Raw genomic sequence first — 17,381 nt, 5'->3', positions numbered from 1 at the left:
GAGAAATGAAGCAAAAATAAACAATTGTACAATAGTTGAAAAGTGCAATACCGCACTTTCAATAAAGGATAGAACAACTAGGCACAAGCTCACAAGGGAAACAGAAAACTTGACCAAAACCATTAACGACTAGAGTAACAGACATAAGAAACCCTTTACCCAACAAAAACAATGTACACTCTTCTCATTTACACAGAAAACATTCTCCAGCATATACCATATACTAGGAATAAAAAAAACTCAGTAAACTTGAAAGGATAAAACAGTACAAAGTATCTTCTCTAACAAAAGTGAAAGGAGGTTAGAAATCAACAACAAATACTAATGTGTAGAAATTAAACACAGTCTTAAGTAACTAATTGGTAAAAATAAATCAAAAGGGAAATCAGGATATACTTTGAGATTAATGTAAATGAAGACAACTAGTATATAAAAATTTATGGGCTTCAACTGAAGCAGTATTTACAGGGAAAAATAGTTATAAATTCCTGTGTTAGGAAGAAAGTTCTCAAATGACAACCTGAACATCCACCATAAGTCCCAGGTAAAATTATAGAAAACAAAAAATAAATATGGACAATAAAGGAAATAAGAGATCAGAGTGAAAATTAAATAGAATATTCAAAAAAAGAAGAAAAAAATTTTAAAAAGTCATTCTTTAAAAAGAACAACAAAATCAACAAACCTTTAACTACAGTAAAATAAAAGATGATGCAAATTACTGTAATGAGAAACAAAAGAGGAATGTGATCAGATTAATCTAAGAGGGCAACAGTGGAACTGGAAACTACTTCTACTCCTAAACCCCTGCCTACAGAAGAGGAGAAAACAGAATCTAATTAGGAGGTTGCTAACCCAGAACAGTATATAAAATATCTATAGAATAGATGGGCACTCTGGTTTTTTAAAAATGATAAAAGTAAAATTGGCAAGCAAACCTTCAACTGATCTCTAAGTTTGATACTGTTGAAGACTTTTGGGTTCTACACAACCATAACCAGTTGTCTAGTAATTTAATATCTCTCTGTGACTACTCACTTTTTAAGGATAGTATTGAGCCTATGTGGGAAGATGAGACAAACAAATGGAGTTAAAGATGGTTCATTACATTAAACAAACAGCTGAGATGAAGTGACATCGATCCCTTACGGCTAAAGACACTGCTGTGTCTTATTGGAAAATCTTTTGATGACTACAGTGATGATATATATGGAGCTATTGTTAATGTTAGAGCTAAAGATGATGATATGGACTACTGAACGTGAAAAGAGAAGCTGTTACACATATAGGGAGAGTATACAAGAAAGGTTAGGGCTTCCTCCAAAGGCAGCGACTGGTTGAGTCCCATGCAGACACAGCTACTAAGACAGCGCCACTACTAAAAAATAGGTTTGTTGTTTAAGACACCTTCCGAGTAATCTCATGGGAGACTGCCATCAAGCAATCCAGATTTGGAAACTGAACCAAAGTCTCTTCAAAAGCAGAATGGACTGCATTTAAATTTGATTCAATCTAAATGTTGCTAACATGTAAGAGAAGTCCCGTTTGCCTTTGGTACTTCTGTGTTCATTTTTTGAAAATTTTTATTAGTGTATCCACTATCCCAATCAAAGAATTACAGTCCATATTATCCCCAGAATTCCTATATGTGTTCCTGGCCCACTCTTTATAAGCTTAGTTGAATTACCATTACAAACACATTTTACTCATTCATACTATACAAAAGAACTTACATCTCTATACCTTAATAGGAAAAAAAACCCTTAGTTTACGTTCCATGGTATGCAGGGACATATTTTGCTGGTTTGAAAGAGTATGATATATACAGTTTTTTAGCAATTTTATTTTATTTTTTTTTAACAGTATTATCTTTGCTGTACTCTCGCTGATGGCTTCTAGATTTTGTTTCCCTACTTGATAACATTAGTGATTCTGATTTCAGTTTCTGATTTGTTTGCTTTTGTTTTTTCCTAATGTAGCATAGGTGAAGGATGCAGGAATATGACACAAAGGTGGAATAAACATTAATTTTGTGCAAAAGAAGAAAAATAAAGAGGACATCCTGACAGAAATAAAAAGGATTATAAAGGAACATTATGAACAATTGTATGCAATAAAATACATAACATTACATGAAATATGTAAATTTATACATAGACACAATCTACTGAAACTGATTATCTGAATAGATCTATAACAAGTGAAGAAATTGAATTAATAACCCAAAAACTACCTACAAGAAAAATCCAAACCCTTCATCAAACATTTAAAAAAGAATACCAATTATTCTTCCAAAAGTTTTTGAAAAGTTTGGAGACCAGTGTTACTTTGAAATAAAAAGAAGACAAACTACAATATCACAAGAACAGAAAGTACAGTACAGTATCTCTTGTGAAAATGGACACAAAAATCCTCAACAAAATATCATAAACCAAATCTAGCAATATCTGAAAATAATTGTACAGCATGACACAGTGAAACTTATTCCAGGAATACAAAGTTGTTTTCATCAATTAATGTACTACATTCTATTAATAGGATCTGATCATATATATAGAAAGTCTTAAGCTATCCACTAATAAAAGAACTACTCAAACTAATATACAAGCCAAGCGAGGCTACAGGATACAAGATTAATATGTGAAAATTAATGAATAACCTGAAAATAAAATACCATCAAAAAATGAAATACTTTGGAATTAATTTAACAAAATACAAGGAAAACTTTCATTCTGAAAATGGTAAAATATTATTAAAAAAACTGAAGAATATCTAAACAAATGAAAAGATATTCCATAGTCATGAATTGAAAGACAATGTTGTTAAGATGACTACTCCTCAAATTGATCTACATATAGATTCAATGCAATCCCCATCAGAATTTCAATTGACTTATTTGAAGAAATTGAGAAGTGATTCTAAAATTCATTTGGAATTAGAAGGGACTCTTAATAACCAAAATAATCTTTAGAAAAGAAAACAAAGTAGTAAGACTTATAATTTCTGAGTTCAAAATTTATTAAAAAGCAGAAACAATCAAGACTGTATTGGCAAGACAGAACATAGATCAGTAGAACAGAACTGGAAGGCCAGAAATAAAACCTTGTGTGTATGGTCAATTGAATTTTGACAAGGGTACAAAACTATAGACATATTAATAGGAACTATTATGTTTAAGGCTGTATATTGTTTACATTAGGTGCTGTTAATATTGGTCTTGTCCTTTCTTAAAGGCAAGGTAATGAAAGCTTTCAGGGACACTCTAAGACTACAGGGTAAAAACTATACTGCATCAGATCTATACCACTAGATGAGAAAATACACAAACAACATGAAAAAACAAGGGGACAAAGCGCCTCAAACAAACCAAGATGTTCCAACAATAGACTCCTCAGACAACACACTAGAAGAAACATCAGAGAAGCAGTTTAGAAAATATATAATTAGACTAATCTTTGAAATAAAGGATGGTATTGGAGAGAAAATACAGGAAGTGAAAGATCACTTCAATAAATAAGCAGAGATTATAAAAAGTAATGAAGCAGAAATCTTCTAAATGAAGGAAACAATAAACCAAATTAAAAGTTGAATGGAAAGTATCACCAACAGACTAGACCACTTGGAAGACAGAACCTCGGAACAATGAAGACAAAATCTATACTCTTGAAAATAAAGTCAACTGCACAGAGAAGATGGTAAGAAACCATAAACAGAATTTCCAAGGAATATGGGATAACATGAAAAGACCAAATTTAAGATTTATTGGAATAAACAAAGGCATGGAGATACAAACCAAAGGAATGCACAATCTTTTCAATGACATAATATCAGAAAACTTCCCAAATCTAAAGAATGAAATGGAAAATCAACTACAAGAGGCTTACAAGACCCCAAATGTACAAAATTACAGCAGACCCACACCAAAGCATGTTATAATGAGAATGACTAACACAGAGAATAAGGATAGAATTTTAAAGGCTATGAGAGAAAAAAATCAATTTCATATAGGGGGAAACCAATTCGGATCTCAGTTGATTTCTCAATCCAGACCCTCAAGGCCAGGAGGTCCTGGAATAACATATATCAAGCTCTAAAAGAAAGTGGATGCCAACCAAGAATTTTATATTCAGTAAAATGAAGCTTCAGATGTGAAGATGAAATAAAAACCTTCCATGATAAACAAAAGTTAAAAACTTCACAATTAGAAAGCCTGTACTACTGAACATTCTCAACAAAATATTCCATGAGAATGAAGCAAAAGAAACAAAAACAAAAACAACACCAGCAAAGGGAGGAATTACACTAAAGGAAAGGTCAATCAAAGGAGAAACTAAGCAAGTTAAAAATCAAAAATAAACCAAAATGACCAGGAATACAAATCATATCTCAATAATAACCCTGAATGTTAATGGCCTAAACTCATCAATCAAAAGACATAGACTGGCAGAATGGACTTTTTAAAAAGACCCAACAATATGCAATCTTCAAGAGACATCATCTTTTTTTTTTTTTTTTTTTTTTTTTCGGTGCTAGGGATCAAACCCAGGGCCTTGTGCTTGCAAGAAGAGACATCATCTTAAAGGAAAAGACATGCATAGACTGAAGGTGAACGGTTGGGAAAAAACATATCACTCACATAGACTGTGTAAACAAGCAAGGGTTTCCATCCTCTTATCAGAAAAAGTGGACTTCAAAGTTGGTCAGAAGAGATAAAGAAGGACATTTCATTCTGCTTAAGGGAATCATACATTGACAAGACATAACAATTGTAAATATATATGCCCCAAACAATGGAGAACCTACATACATAAAATCAACCCTTCTCACTTTCAAGAATCAAATAGACAACAACACAATAATAGTGGGTGACTTTAACACACCTCTCTCATCATTGGATAGATCTTTAAGACAAAAACTAAACAAAGAAATTACAGAATCAAATGATATAATCAATGATTCAGACTTAATGGACATATATAGAGTATTTCATCCATCATCGAGCCAATATACTTTCTTCTCAGCAGCACATGAATCCTTCTCTAAAATAGACCATATTTGTATGCCACAAAGCAACTCTCAGCAAATACAAAAATATAGAAATCCTACCCTGTATTCTATTAGACCATAATGGAATGAAACTAGAAATCAACAATAAAATAAAAAATAAAAACTACTCCAACACCTGGAGACTGAATAGCATGCTATTGAATGGCGAATGGATAACAAAAGAAATAAGGGAGGAAATAAAAAAAAATACTTAGTGGTAAATAAGAATACCAATGCAACATATCAAAATCTCTGGGATGCTACAAAGGCAATATTAAGAGGAAAATTCATTGCATTAAGATCATATATTAAAAGAATAAAAAGTCAACAACTAAATGACCTAACATTACATCTCAAACCCCTAGGAAAAAAAGAATAAATCAACACCCAAAAGCAGTAGAAGACAGAAAATAATTAAATCAGAACTGAAATCAATGAAATTGAAACAAAAGAAACAACTCAAAATACTGACAAAACAGAAAGTTGGTTCTTTGAAAAAATAAATTAAATTATAAACCCTTAGCTACATTAATGGAGAGAGAAAATTCAAATTACTAATATTCATGATGAAAAAGGAAATATCATGATGAACACTTCTGAAATACAGAAGATAATTAGAAACTATTTTGAAAATTTATATACAAATAAAATAGAAAATCTCAAAGATATTGACAAATTTCTAGAGACATATGATCTATCCAAACTAAAGTAGGAAGACATACATAACTTAAACAGATCAATTCCAAGTAATGAAATAGAAGATGCCATCAAAAGTCTCTCAACCAAGAAAAGTCCAGGACCAGATGGATTCTCAGCCAAGTTCTTCAAGATCTTCAAAGAACAATTAACACCAATACTCCTTAAATTATTCCATGAAATAGACAAGGAGAGAACCCTTCCAAACTCATTCTATAAGGCCAGTACCATCCTGATACCAAAACCAAAAACACATCAAGGAAAGAAAACTTCAGACCAATATCACTGATGAACACAGATGCAAAAATTCTCAATAAAATTCTGGCAAATTGCATACAAAAACATACTTAAAAGATAGTGCACTACTATCAAATGGGTTTCATCCCAGGAATGAAAGTATGGTTCAACATATGGAAATCAATAAACATAATACAACTTAAAGACAAGAATCATCTGATTACCTCAATAAACATGGAGAAAGCATTTAACAAAATACAGTGCCTCTGCATGTTTAAAACACTAGAAAAACTAGGGATAGTAAGAACATACCTCAACACTGTAAAAGCTATCTAGTCTAAGCCCATGGCCAACATCATTCTAAAACTGGAACAAAACAAGGATGCCCTCTTTCATCACTTCTATTCAACATCATCCTTGAAACTCTAGCCAGAGCAATCAGACAGACAAAAGAAATTAAAGGGATATGAATAGGAAAAGAAGAACTCACACTATCACTATTTGCTGAGGACATGATTCTATATGTAGAAGATCCAAAAAATGCCACCAGAACTTCTAGAGCTCATAAATTAATTTGGTAAGGTAGCAGGATATAAAATCAATACCCATAAATCAAATGCATTTCTATACATAAGCGATGAATCCACTGCAAGAGAAATTAGGAAAACTATCCTGTTATAGCCTCAAAAAAAAAAAAAAAAAAAAAAAAAAAAAACACTTGGTAATCAATCTAACAAAAGAGATGAAAGACCTCTACAATGAAAACCACAGAACACTAAAGAAAGAAATTGAAGAAGACCTTAGAAGATGGAAAGACCTCCCAAGCTCTTGGATAGGCAGAATTAATATTGTCAAAATGACCATACTACCAAAAGTATTATACAGATTTAATGCAATTCCTGTTAAAATTCAAATGACAAAAAAAATGACATTCTTCATATAACTAGAAAAAGCAATCATTAAATTCATTTGTAAAAATAAGAGACCCAGAATAGCCAAAGGAATCATTAGCAAGAAGAGTGAAACAGGAGGCATCACAATACCAGACCTTCAACTATACTACACAGCAACAGTAACAAAAATGGCATGATATTGGCAACAAAAAAGACATGTAGACCAATGGTACAAAACAGAAGACAGAAACAAACCCACATAAATATAAATATCTCATACTAGACAAAGATGCCAGAAACATACATTGGAGAAAAGATAGTCTATTCAATAAATGGTGCTAGGAAAACTGGAAATCCGTATGCAGCAAAATGAAATTAAACTCCTATCTCTCACCCTGCACAAAAATCAACTCAAAATGGATCAAGACCTAGGAATGTGACCTGAGACCCTTCACCAAATATAAGAAAAAGTAAGCCCAAATCTTCATCATATTTGCTTAGGACCTGACTTCCTTAATAAGACTCTTAAAGTGTAAGAAATAATATTAAGAATCAATAAATGGAATGGATTCAAACTAAAAAGTAGCAAAGGAAACAATCAATGTGAAGAGAGAGCCTACAGAATGGGAGAAAATCTTTACCACATACACCTCAGATAGAGCACTAATCTCTAAGATATATAAAGAACTCAAAAAACTTAACACACACACATAAAAATCAATAAATAGGCTAAGGAACTGAACAAACACTTCACAAAAGAAGAAATACAATTGATCAACAAACATGAAAAAATGTTCATCATCTCTAGCAATTAAAGAAATACAAATCAAAACAGATTTTATCTCACTCCTGTCAGAATGGCAATTATCAATAATAAAAGTAGTAATAAGTGTTGTCGAGGACATGGGGAAAAGGTACACTCATACATTGCTGATGGGGTTGTAAACTGGTGCAGCCACTCTGGAAAGCAGTATGGAGATTCCTCAGAAAACTTGGAACAGAGCCACCATTTGACCCAGCTATCACTCTCCTCAGTTTATACCCAAAGAACTTAAAATCAGCATACTACAGTGAGGTAGCGACATCAATGTTTATAGCAGCTCAATTCACAATAGCTAAACTATGGAACCAACCTAGATGCCCTTCAACAGATGAATGGATAAAGAAACTGTGGCATGTATACACAATGGAATATTACTCAGCCTTAAAGAAGAATGAAATTATGGCATTTGCAGGTAAATGGATGGAACAAAAGGATATCATGCTAAGTGAAATAAGCCAGTCCCAAAAAAAACAAAGGCTGAATGTTTTCTTTGATAAGCAGATGCTCTATATTGGGGGTGGGGAGAATGAAGGAACTTTGGATTGTGCAGGGAGGAGTGAGGGAAGGGGTAGGGCAGTAGGGATGGGAAGGATGGTAGAATGAGACAGACATTATTACCCTATATACATGTATTATTATACTATTGGTGTATCTCAGCAGCATGTACAGCCAAAGAAATGAGAAGTTATGCTCCTTTTGTGTACAATGTATCAAAATGTATTCTATCATGTACAACCAATTAGAACAAAAAAAAAGTCTTAGCTCATTACATACCTAAAAATTACTGCAACAGGTCAAAATGGATCAAAGATAGGAATGTAAAAGCCAAAACGATAAAATTCTTCAAAGAAAACATAGGTGTAAATCTTCATAACCTCATGAACCTTGAAAGCATTATACTAAAGAATCCAGGCACAAAACACAATGTAATTTTACAAAATTATGTCCACAACAAATGTATAAACATATAAAGACAGAAAATATGTCCCAACTTGGGGTTGAGATGGGGAATAATAGCTACTGGGCATGCGGCTTTTTTTTAAATGTTTTTAAGTTACATTGTAATGATAATTGTAAATATACTTAAAATATTGAATTATACTTTAAGAGGGTGAATTGCATAATGTGTGAATTATACCATAGTAAAGCTGTTTTTAAAAATGAAATATAGGGAGTATTTATATCAGAAAAATACTTCAGATTAAGGATATTTTTCTGGAATATGAGGGGCATTTCAAAATAATAAATGGAGTTCATCAACAAAATTTAATCCTAAATGTATATGTATCCAGAAATAGAACTTCAGCAGTCTATGGGGAACTGAATCCTAAGTGAACTTGAAGCATGATTCTGTCCTCATTTGAGCTTCATATGAAACTTTAGCCTCAGTTGACAGGTTGACTGCAACCTGATGAGAGACCTCAAAACACTGTCACCTAGTTAAGTCAAGCTATAATTTTTTTTTTCAGTGCCAGGGATTGAACCTAGGGCCTTGTGCTTACAAAGCAAGGGCTCTACCAACTAATCTATATCTCCAGGTCTCAAATTGGATTCTTGACCCACGAATACTTGAGATAATAAAGTTTGTTATTTTTAAGCCACTAAATTCCAGAAGTAATTTGGGTTTATCTTAGGTAAGCAACATTGAGTTAACATCTAAATATCAATAAACAAAATTCAAACCATACTAAGGTTTGGATATGAGGTGTACCCCAAAAGCTCACATGTGAGACAATGCAAGAAGGTTCAGAGGAGAAATGATTGAAGGCTCTTAACCTAATCAATGATTCAATCCCCTGATAGGGATTAACAGTGGGAACTGAAGTGGTAGGGTATGGTTGGAGGAGATTAGAATTGAGGTGTTGCTTTTAGGTATATATTTTGTATCTGGAGAGTGGAGACTCTCCCTCCCTCTGTCTCTCTGTCTCTGCTTCCTGATGATGTAAGTTGCTTCCCTCTGCCATGCTCTTTTGCCATGATGTTCTGCCTCACCTCGAGACCTGAGGAATGAAGCTGGTCTTCTATAGACTAAGACCTCTGAAACTGTGAGCCCTCAAATAAACTCTTCCTCCTCTATAATTGTGCTGGTTAGAGCCTTTTAGTCACAGCAGCGAAATAGCTGACTAAAACAAACCATTAACAGTAACAAGGAGAAAAACCATATGATCTTTTCAATATATGCAGAAAAGGTATATGACAAAATTCAGCACACTCCCATGATTCAAAACCAACCAATGAACCTACCTCCCTCATGGCAAATCTGGAATAGAAGGGAATTTCATCTACCTGATGAAGAGCATTTACCAAAAAATCTATACCTAAGATACTTGATGGTAAAAATCTGAGTATGTTTCCACAAGATCACAAACAAGACAAGGATACCCTCTCTCACTGCTACTATTCAACATTACTGGCAATCCTACCCAGTGCCAATAAAGCAACCTAAGAAACAAAAGATATTCATATAGGAAAGGGAAAATAAAAAAGGTTGTATGGTGTGTATATATATATATATATATATATATATATATATATATATAAAATCCTAAGGAAACTTTTAAAAAGCTGTTGTAGGATCAATATGCCAAAAGTGTTTGTATATACTAGCAGTGAAAATGAAAACTTTTATTTAAAACAATGTCATTTATAAGATATTTGATGAATGAAAACTATAAAATGTTGTTGAGAGACATTAAAGAAAGTCCAAATAAATTAAAATACATACTACATCTGTGTATTGAAGGATTCAATTTTAAGATGGCAATTCTTTGATTTAACAAATTCAAAGCAATCATATCTGAAATCTAGCTAGCTTCTTTAGAAACTGACGGGTTACTTTAAAATTTTTATGAAAATGCAAATAACCTAGAATAGTCAAATAATTTTGAAAAAGAACAAAGTTGGAGAATTTACACTATGTAATTTTAAAACTTACCATTAAACTTCAGAAATCAAGACAGTGGTACTATAATTAAAACAGATGTATAGTAGAATGAATTGGACATAACTTTCCTGTGTTCACATATGAATACATGACCAGTGTAACTCTACATTATGTACAACCACAAGAATGGGAAGTTATACTCCATGTACACATGATGGTCAAAACATACTCTACTGTCAGGTATAACTAAAAACAACAAGAACAACAAAAGCTCAAAATGCAGGGGAGGATGAGAAGTTGCATGTTTTCACAGAAGAAATTGGGACTGTTTTCTTGTAGCTAGTGGCCAAAGCAACTACAATGACAGTTGTTCCTCCTTATCTGTGAGGCATACATTCCAAGATATTCCTTGGATGCCTGAAACTGCAGGTAACACTGAGTTCCACAGACATTTTTCCCCATATTTACAATAAAGTTTAATTTATAAATTAGGTACATTAAGGGATTTAAAACAACAAATAATAATAATAATAATAAAATGGAATAATTGTAAAAAGCAGATATATAAATCAATGGAAAAGAATAGACTAAGTAAAAGACTCACAAATATAGTCAGTTGATTTTCAGCAAAGATGCCAAGATAGTTTAATGGGGAGAAGATAATATTTTCAATAAACAATGCTGGAATAGCTGGATATCCATGTAGAAACAACAACAACAACAACAAAATCAAACCATGGACCATATCCTATTCCACATGAAAAAGTTAATTTATGATTGATCATAGACCTAAATGTAAAAACTATAACTATAAAATCCCTACAAGAAAACACAGAAGCAAATCTTTATGATCACGGGTTAGGAAAAGATTTCTTAGGACACAAAAAGCATGATTCTTAAAGAAAAAACTTGATAAGATGAAATTCATTTTAATTTAAAATATTTGATCCTTAAAAGACAGAATTGCAAAAATGAAGAGTCAAGTCATAAGCTAGAAGAAAATACTTGCAAAATACATTTCAGATTGAAAAACTTTGACCCAGCATAGATAAAACAACCTTTAAAACTCAACAATAATAATTATTATAATACCACCCAATAATATAGATCCACTATAAGTTCAACAATAAAATTTAAAAACCCAATTTAAAATGTGGAAACTTAGAATACATTATTTTTTAAAAGGTACACAGGTGAAAAGTAACTTATTAAAGATACTCAACAGCCTTAGTCACCAGGAAAATGTTAGATTACAATCACAATGAGATCCCAACGTGCACATAATAAAATGACTAAAGTTAAAGGTTGGAAAGGATGTAAAAGAATTGGAACTCTGTGCTGGTAAGACTGTAAATGGTGTAATTGCTTTGAAAAAATACTTAGCAGTTTCTTTAAAAGTTAAAGATACACTACCCATACCACCCAGCAATCCAACTCCCAGAAGAGAACTAAAAGCATAAAGTTCACACAAAGACTTATACACAAAATAAGATAGTAACTTTATTCATAATAACCAAAATCTGGGAATAACCCAGATGTCCATCAAAAGGTAAATGGCTAAACAAATTATATATCCATACAGTGAAATACTACTCAGTCAAAACAAACAAACAAGGATTCAGATAACAAATTTCAAAAAAATATTCCAATAAAAGCAACCAGATACAAAAGAGAATATATGTATCATTCTATTTATATGAAACTTTAGAAAAGAAAGATATAAACTAATAGCTGTTGCCTGAGGTCTGGATAGAAAAAATGACCAGGATATAGTAGGAGGAAACTTTCTGAGGTAGTGAAAATGTTATATATCTTGGCTCTGGTAATGGTTACATGGGTGTGTAAATTTCTCAATATTCATGTAACTGTACAATCAAAACAAATACATTTTATTGTAAGTAAACTTAACCTCAATAAAGTTGATTTTTTAAAAATTATTCATTCTTGAAATTAATGAAGGCTAGAAAAGGGTAAATTGATCAATAAATGTGTAATTAGGTGAATACAGTAAAATGCTAAAAATCTAGGAGATATTCCCTATAAAATTCCATCAACTTCTTTATATGTTTAAGATTTCTTAACAAAATATTAGAATAATTAAAATTTATAAATTGTACATTAAAAATAGAGGCCTGGGGTGTAGTAGCTCAGTGGTTGAGTGCTTGCCCAGCATATGGAAGGTTCCAGGTTCAATCCCTAATACCACAAAAGAAGAAAAAAAAAAAAAGCAAAAATACAACCTAAACAGTCAGTAGAGAGATGATGAAGAAATAAAGAAAAATAAGCTCAGTTTTAACCAACAGAATAAGGTCCATTGAGGAGGTAAGAATCTTTTCTGTGCAGTTTTTTCCCCCACATTGCTGCTAGAATTATCTAAAGCTCAAATCCAAGTGTATTACTTCCATGGCTAAAAACCTTCAGAACAAAGTCCAAATTCTTTTTTTTTTTTTTGAAAGATGCTGTTTTTTTTTTTCAGTTGTCCATGGGCCTTTATTTGTTTATTTATATATATGTGGTGCTGAGAATCGAATCCTGTGCATCACACATGCTAGATAAGCACTCTATCACTGAGCCACAACCCCAGACCAAGTCTGAAGTCTTGATCAAGAATTTCCCATGTGACTCCAATCTACATTTCCAACCTCCTCATACTCTAAATCTGCCACATACAGTATTCCTGTTGCCCATTCTTCAGCTATTTTTATTTATTTGTGTTCTTTAAAAACCTTTGAACACTTTAAGTCTTTGTTCATGCTTTATTCTCTTCCTTCTGCATCTATAAATGTCTACTTCAATGCCTAGCTCACTTTTCATTTCTTTCATGAATCCTTCAATTCCCAAAGCAAAAGCAATCATTCTGTCTTCTGTATTTCCAACACATTTTGACTATCTCTTCTTTCCAGAATGTATCTCATGTCATACTACTTCTTTCTATATAGAGATTTCAAGTCAAATTTAAGCCCCTGAAGATAGTATTTATGTATTATTTATTTCTGAATCACCAAAATCTTAGTAGGTATCTGAATGTGATAGGGAATTTTTTGTTAAAGCAATGGATGAGTAAATGTATGACTAAAAAAAAAATCACTAAGTAAACCAATGGTTTACCAAAATGGTGTTTTGAATAAAAATTCTATTTAACTTAATTAAAACAGAATAATTTAGAGAGAAATTCAGAGCATTAATGAAAAATGGAATTACTACTTACCTCTGTGTATTCATCAAAAGTATGATCTTCTGCCTGAAAATCCTGTATCATCTTAACTGCAGTACCATCAAGGAGCCAATTATATTTTTCAACTGCAAATTAATAAGGTAATTAAAATCTTGATAATACTCTTTTTTTAAAGTTAATGTGCTTCTTTGTACTTCTTTATATGACCATAAAATAGGGCAGACTACTCAAATATTATTAATAATCAACTAGTGAATATACATGGATTACTGAATTTAAAAGAATGGATAGAATAAAATAAAAGACTTAATAAGCAAATGAAGTTAAGTATATTTTTGAATAAGGGTAACAGAATATTTGAGACTTTTAAAATAACTTAGAGATGCAAATGATTAGTAAGAGATTTTGGTTAACAGACTGCCGAATAACAATTATCCATCCTGATCTCAAACACACTTGGGGAGAAAACTACACACCAATAAAATTTTCCCCAAGGCTTTTCAAAACTATTTTCAGTAATTACCTTGGTTTTTATCCTTCATTTAACTTCCTTATTTAAATGTCTACCCTTTCTACCCTTTGATTTTATCACCCTTCTCCTGCTAACATTCATCATTTAGACTGGCAATAAAATTCAAATTTGGGAGGTTTGATCATTGACTCTGTCAAAAGCAATAACTATGCTCAGTTCTGACTCTTCCTGCTCTTTCATAACAACACTAGATAACCAAATACCCAATCAAATTCTAATTAAAATAAAGTGTTAAAAAAGACATAATATTAAATATTTCGGTTGGGGTTGTAGCTCAGTGGTAGAGCACTTGCCTTGCATGCGTGAGGAACTGGGTTCAATTCTCAGCACTGCATACAAATAGTAAATAAAATAAAAATAAAAATAAATATTAAGTATTTCAAATATACCATATGTCTCGTAATGTTTCCTTGCACCTTGTAAGTTCTGATGTATTGCCACCTTCAGTGTATTAAGAGCCCACTGTGACACATGTTCAGGAAGTTCTGTGTCAAGATTTACAGGTGTTGAAGTTCCTGATAGCCAAGAGGGTACTGTTTGGATATTCTAATAAAAACACAAATAAAAATGTATGTAATAAACATCTAACTGTGCAATTAATCTATATGGATATTTTATTGTATATTTTTTAAAAATTCTTTTTAGATTTCCATGTCCAAGAAAAAAGAACTCAGTGCAAAGTAATAATTTAAAAGTGACAATAGCATTTAGTTCAACATAAAAATTTAAGTTGGGTTAGTTTTCTATCATTACACAAATATTTATTAATTATAATGTCAAAGTGATTATACAGCAAGTTCTAGAAAGAACACATATGAATTAGATCTTGTTCTTAAGAAGTGCATAATTCGGTCAGGTGTGGCAGCACACACCTGTAATCCCAGGGATTTAGGAGGCTGAAGCAGGAGGATCCCAAGTTTGAAGTCAGCCTCAGCAATTTAGCAAGGTCCTGTCTCAAAATAAAAAGGGTTTGGTAAAATGTCCCTGGGTAAAATTTCCAGTGCCAAAACAAAAACAAAAAAACACCTCACAATTTAGTAGGGTAAATGTGCCATGCACAAAAATTCAGTTCATCACTATAAGAAAAAACTCAAACAAGGATATGTCATTTTCAACCAGGAGACATTTTCAAAGAGAAAGCGCTTTCTAACTGAAAATAACTTGTGAGGGAATGGGGTTGTAGCTCAGTGGTAGAGCACTTGCCTAGCACATATAAGGCATTGAGTTTGATCCTCAGAACCACATAAAAATAAAGAAAATAAAGGCACTGTGTCCATCTACTACTAAAAATATTAAAATATAAATAAATAAAATAACTTATGGGAAGAAAATAAAGCAGTTAAAGCATTTTATGTGTATAAACACTTGATAGAGATTCAACTCAAATAATTTAAAATTCCTAAACAGAGTTATATAAAGAAACCTGATAGGTAAGGATGATGTAATACCTGCAGAGTTTCAGCTATTCGTTCTACCACACTCAAAACAACATCTTGCAAATCTTGAAAGGTAGGATAAAATTCCATTTTATCATCATCAAATGTCAATTCCATCTTAAATATTGGCAACCTTTGTTGATCTTCTGAGTCAAAGAGTTTTACAAATGCCTCTACAGTTCTTATTAAGAGATCCTTTAGCTGCATGACATCATAGATTACTATTAATTTAGAAAGTACAAAAATCAACTTTTAAAATTATTAAATTCTTTTACATAATTAAATCACTCTATTGATTCATTTAGTCTTAGAATTATCATTCAGAAAATATATTTTTAATAAATACAGTCTAATACAGAATAAATAGAACAATATATGCAAACCACACTTTTTAAACAGAATCTGAAAATGGCAACACAGAATTTTCCAAATCTTTTAGTAAGTCTGTCCCTGGCACACAATACATTTTAGAAGACCAAACAACATGATGAAGACTGCATAAGGTAGGCCTGACCCTTGAAGGTGAGTGGGTGGTATGCAATTAGAAGTGATGTGCTAGAGCTCCTGTTGTCAATCCTGTTGTCACAAAAGTCAATTATTAAATATTCAAGAATTGTGAGAACCACTTGCTAAACACTAAGCAACTAGAAATTATGGTGAGAATATTTACACCACAGAAATCATCAAACACCAGAACTCAGGTGATTATTTACTCTGAAGAGTTAGATTTCTAGCACACCATTAAATGAAGGTAAAGCCACTGGAACTTAGATATATACACAATATATTTCTAAGTATGAAAAGTGCAATCTTATATTGAACCAATTATTGGAAATGTAGACCAACAAACAAACAAAAATAAATGATCTTCAAAATGCTCATTTCTTTACTCCTTACCAAATAATCAGTCCTTTTAAGAGAGTAAAGGTGGAAAGGAAACCATATATAATATACAGATATTAAACATGTATATTATCCATTTAAAGATATAAGACAAAATTCATGGAATCTTTGGCGATGTTTACCAAAAGGGAATGTTCTTAGTCAAAACCGTTTTTCTAGAATTGCTAGTCCACAATAGTGAAAACTTGAGGAGTCTATAAATATAATTGCATGAAGTTAATATTCTCTGTCATTCAAAGATGATAAACAGTTGGGTACAGGGGCACATGCCTGTAATCATAATAGCAGCTCAGGAAGCTGAGGCAGAAGAATTTCGAGTTCAAAGCCAGCCTCAGCAAAAGCAAGGCACTAAACAACTCAGTGAGACCCAGTCTCTAAATAAAATACAAAATAGGACTGGGGATGTGGCTCAGTGGTGGAGTGCACCTGAGTTAAAAAATAAAAAATAAAAAATAAAAAAATAAAATAAAATCTCAAACAACTTGGAATTTTATAACTTCAAATATTTATTTACTAGGAAACTCCTTTGGTAAACATACTCCAATAAAACTAGACATAATTAGCTTTTAGCCATAAAGCTAAAATCACTCATAATATTGACACATACTTCTAGACTTTCCTCTCATTTTTATTTAAAGTTATTTATTTTTTGCAATTCTGGGGATGGAACCCAGAGTCTCACACTTACTAGCAAGCATTCTACCACTGAACTGTATCCCTAGTACACTCTCATTTTATATTGCTTCAGAAATTATT

The 17,381-nt window shown here is 32.1% G+C and overlaps 1 protein-coding gene and 1 pseudogene across 1 annotated transcript in view; one reads left to right on the top strand and one right to left on the bottom strand.

Moving 5' to 3' along the window:
• Dnah12 (dynein axonemal heavy chain 12) overlaps window positions 1-17,381 on the bottom strand; it is a 273,790-nt gene that overhangs the window by 229,712 nt on the left and 26,697 nt on the right. The window contains exons 9-11 of the mRNA XM_047531915.1: window positions 15,735-15,923; window positions 14,676-14,832; window positions 13,788-13,879 (exon numbers count right to left, since the gene is read on the bottom strand). Of these exons, the coding sequence (XP_047387871.1) occupies window positions 13,788-13,879; window positions 14,676-14,832; window positions 15,735-15,923 (438 nt within the window). The remainder of the gene's footprint in view (window positions 1-13,787; window positions 13,880-14,675; window positions 14,833-15,734; window positions 15,924-17,381) is intronic.
• LOC124968907 (eukaryotic translation initiation factor 4E-like) lies at window positions 709-1,402 on the top strand (annotated as a pseudogene).

Source organism: Sciurus carolinensis, chromosome 17 (genome assembly GCF_902686445.1).
Source record: "Sciurus carolinensis chromosome 17, mSciCar1.2, whole genome shotgun sequence".
In the NCBI taxonomy this organism is placed as follows: Eukaryota; Metazoa; Chordata; class Mammalia; order Rodentia; family Sciuridae; genus Sciurus; species Sciurus carolinensis.
This window is presented reverse-complemented; position numbering and strand designations above follow the sequence as displayed.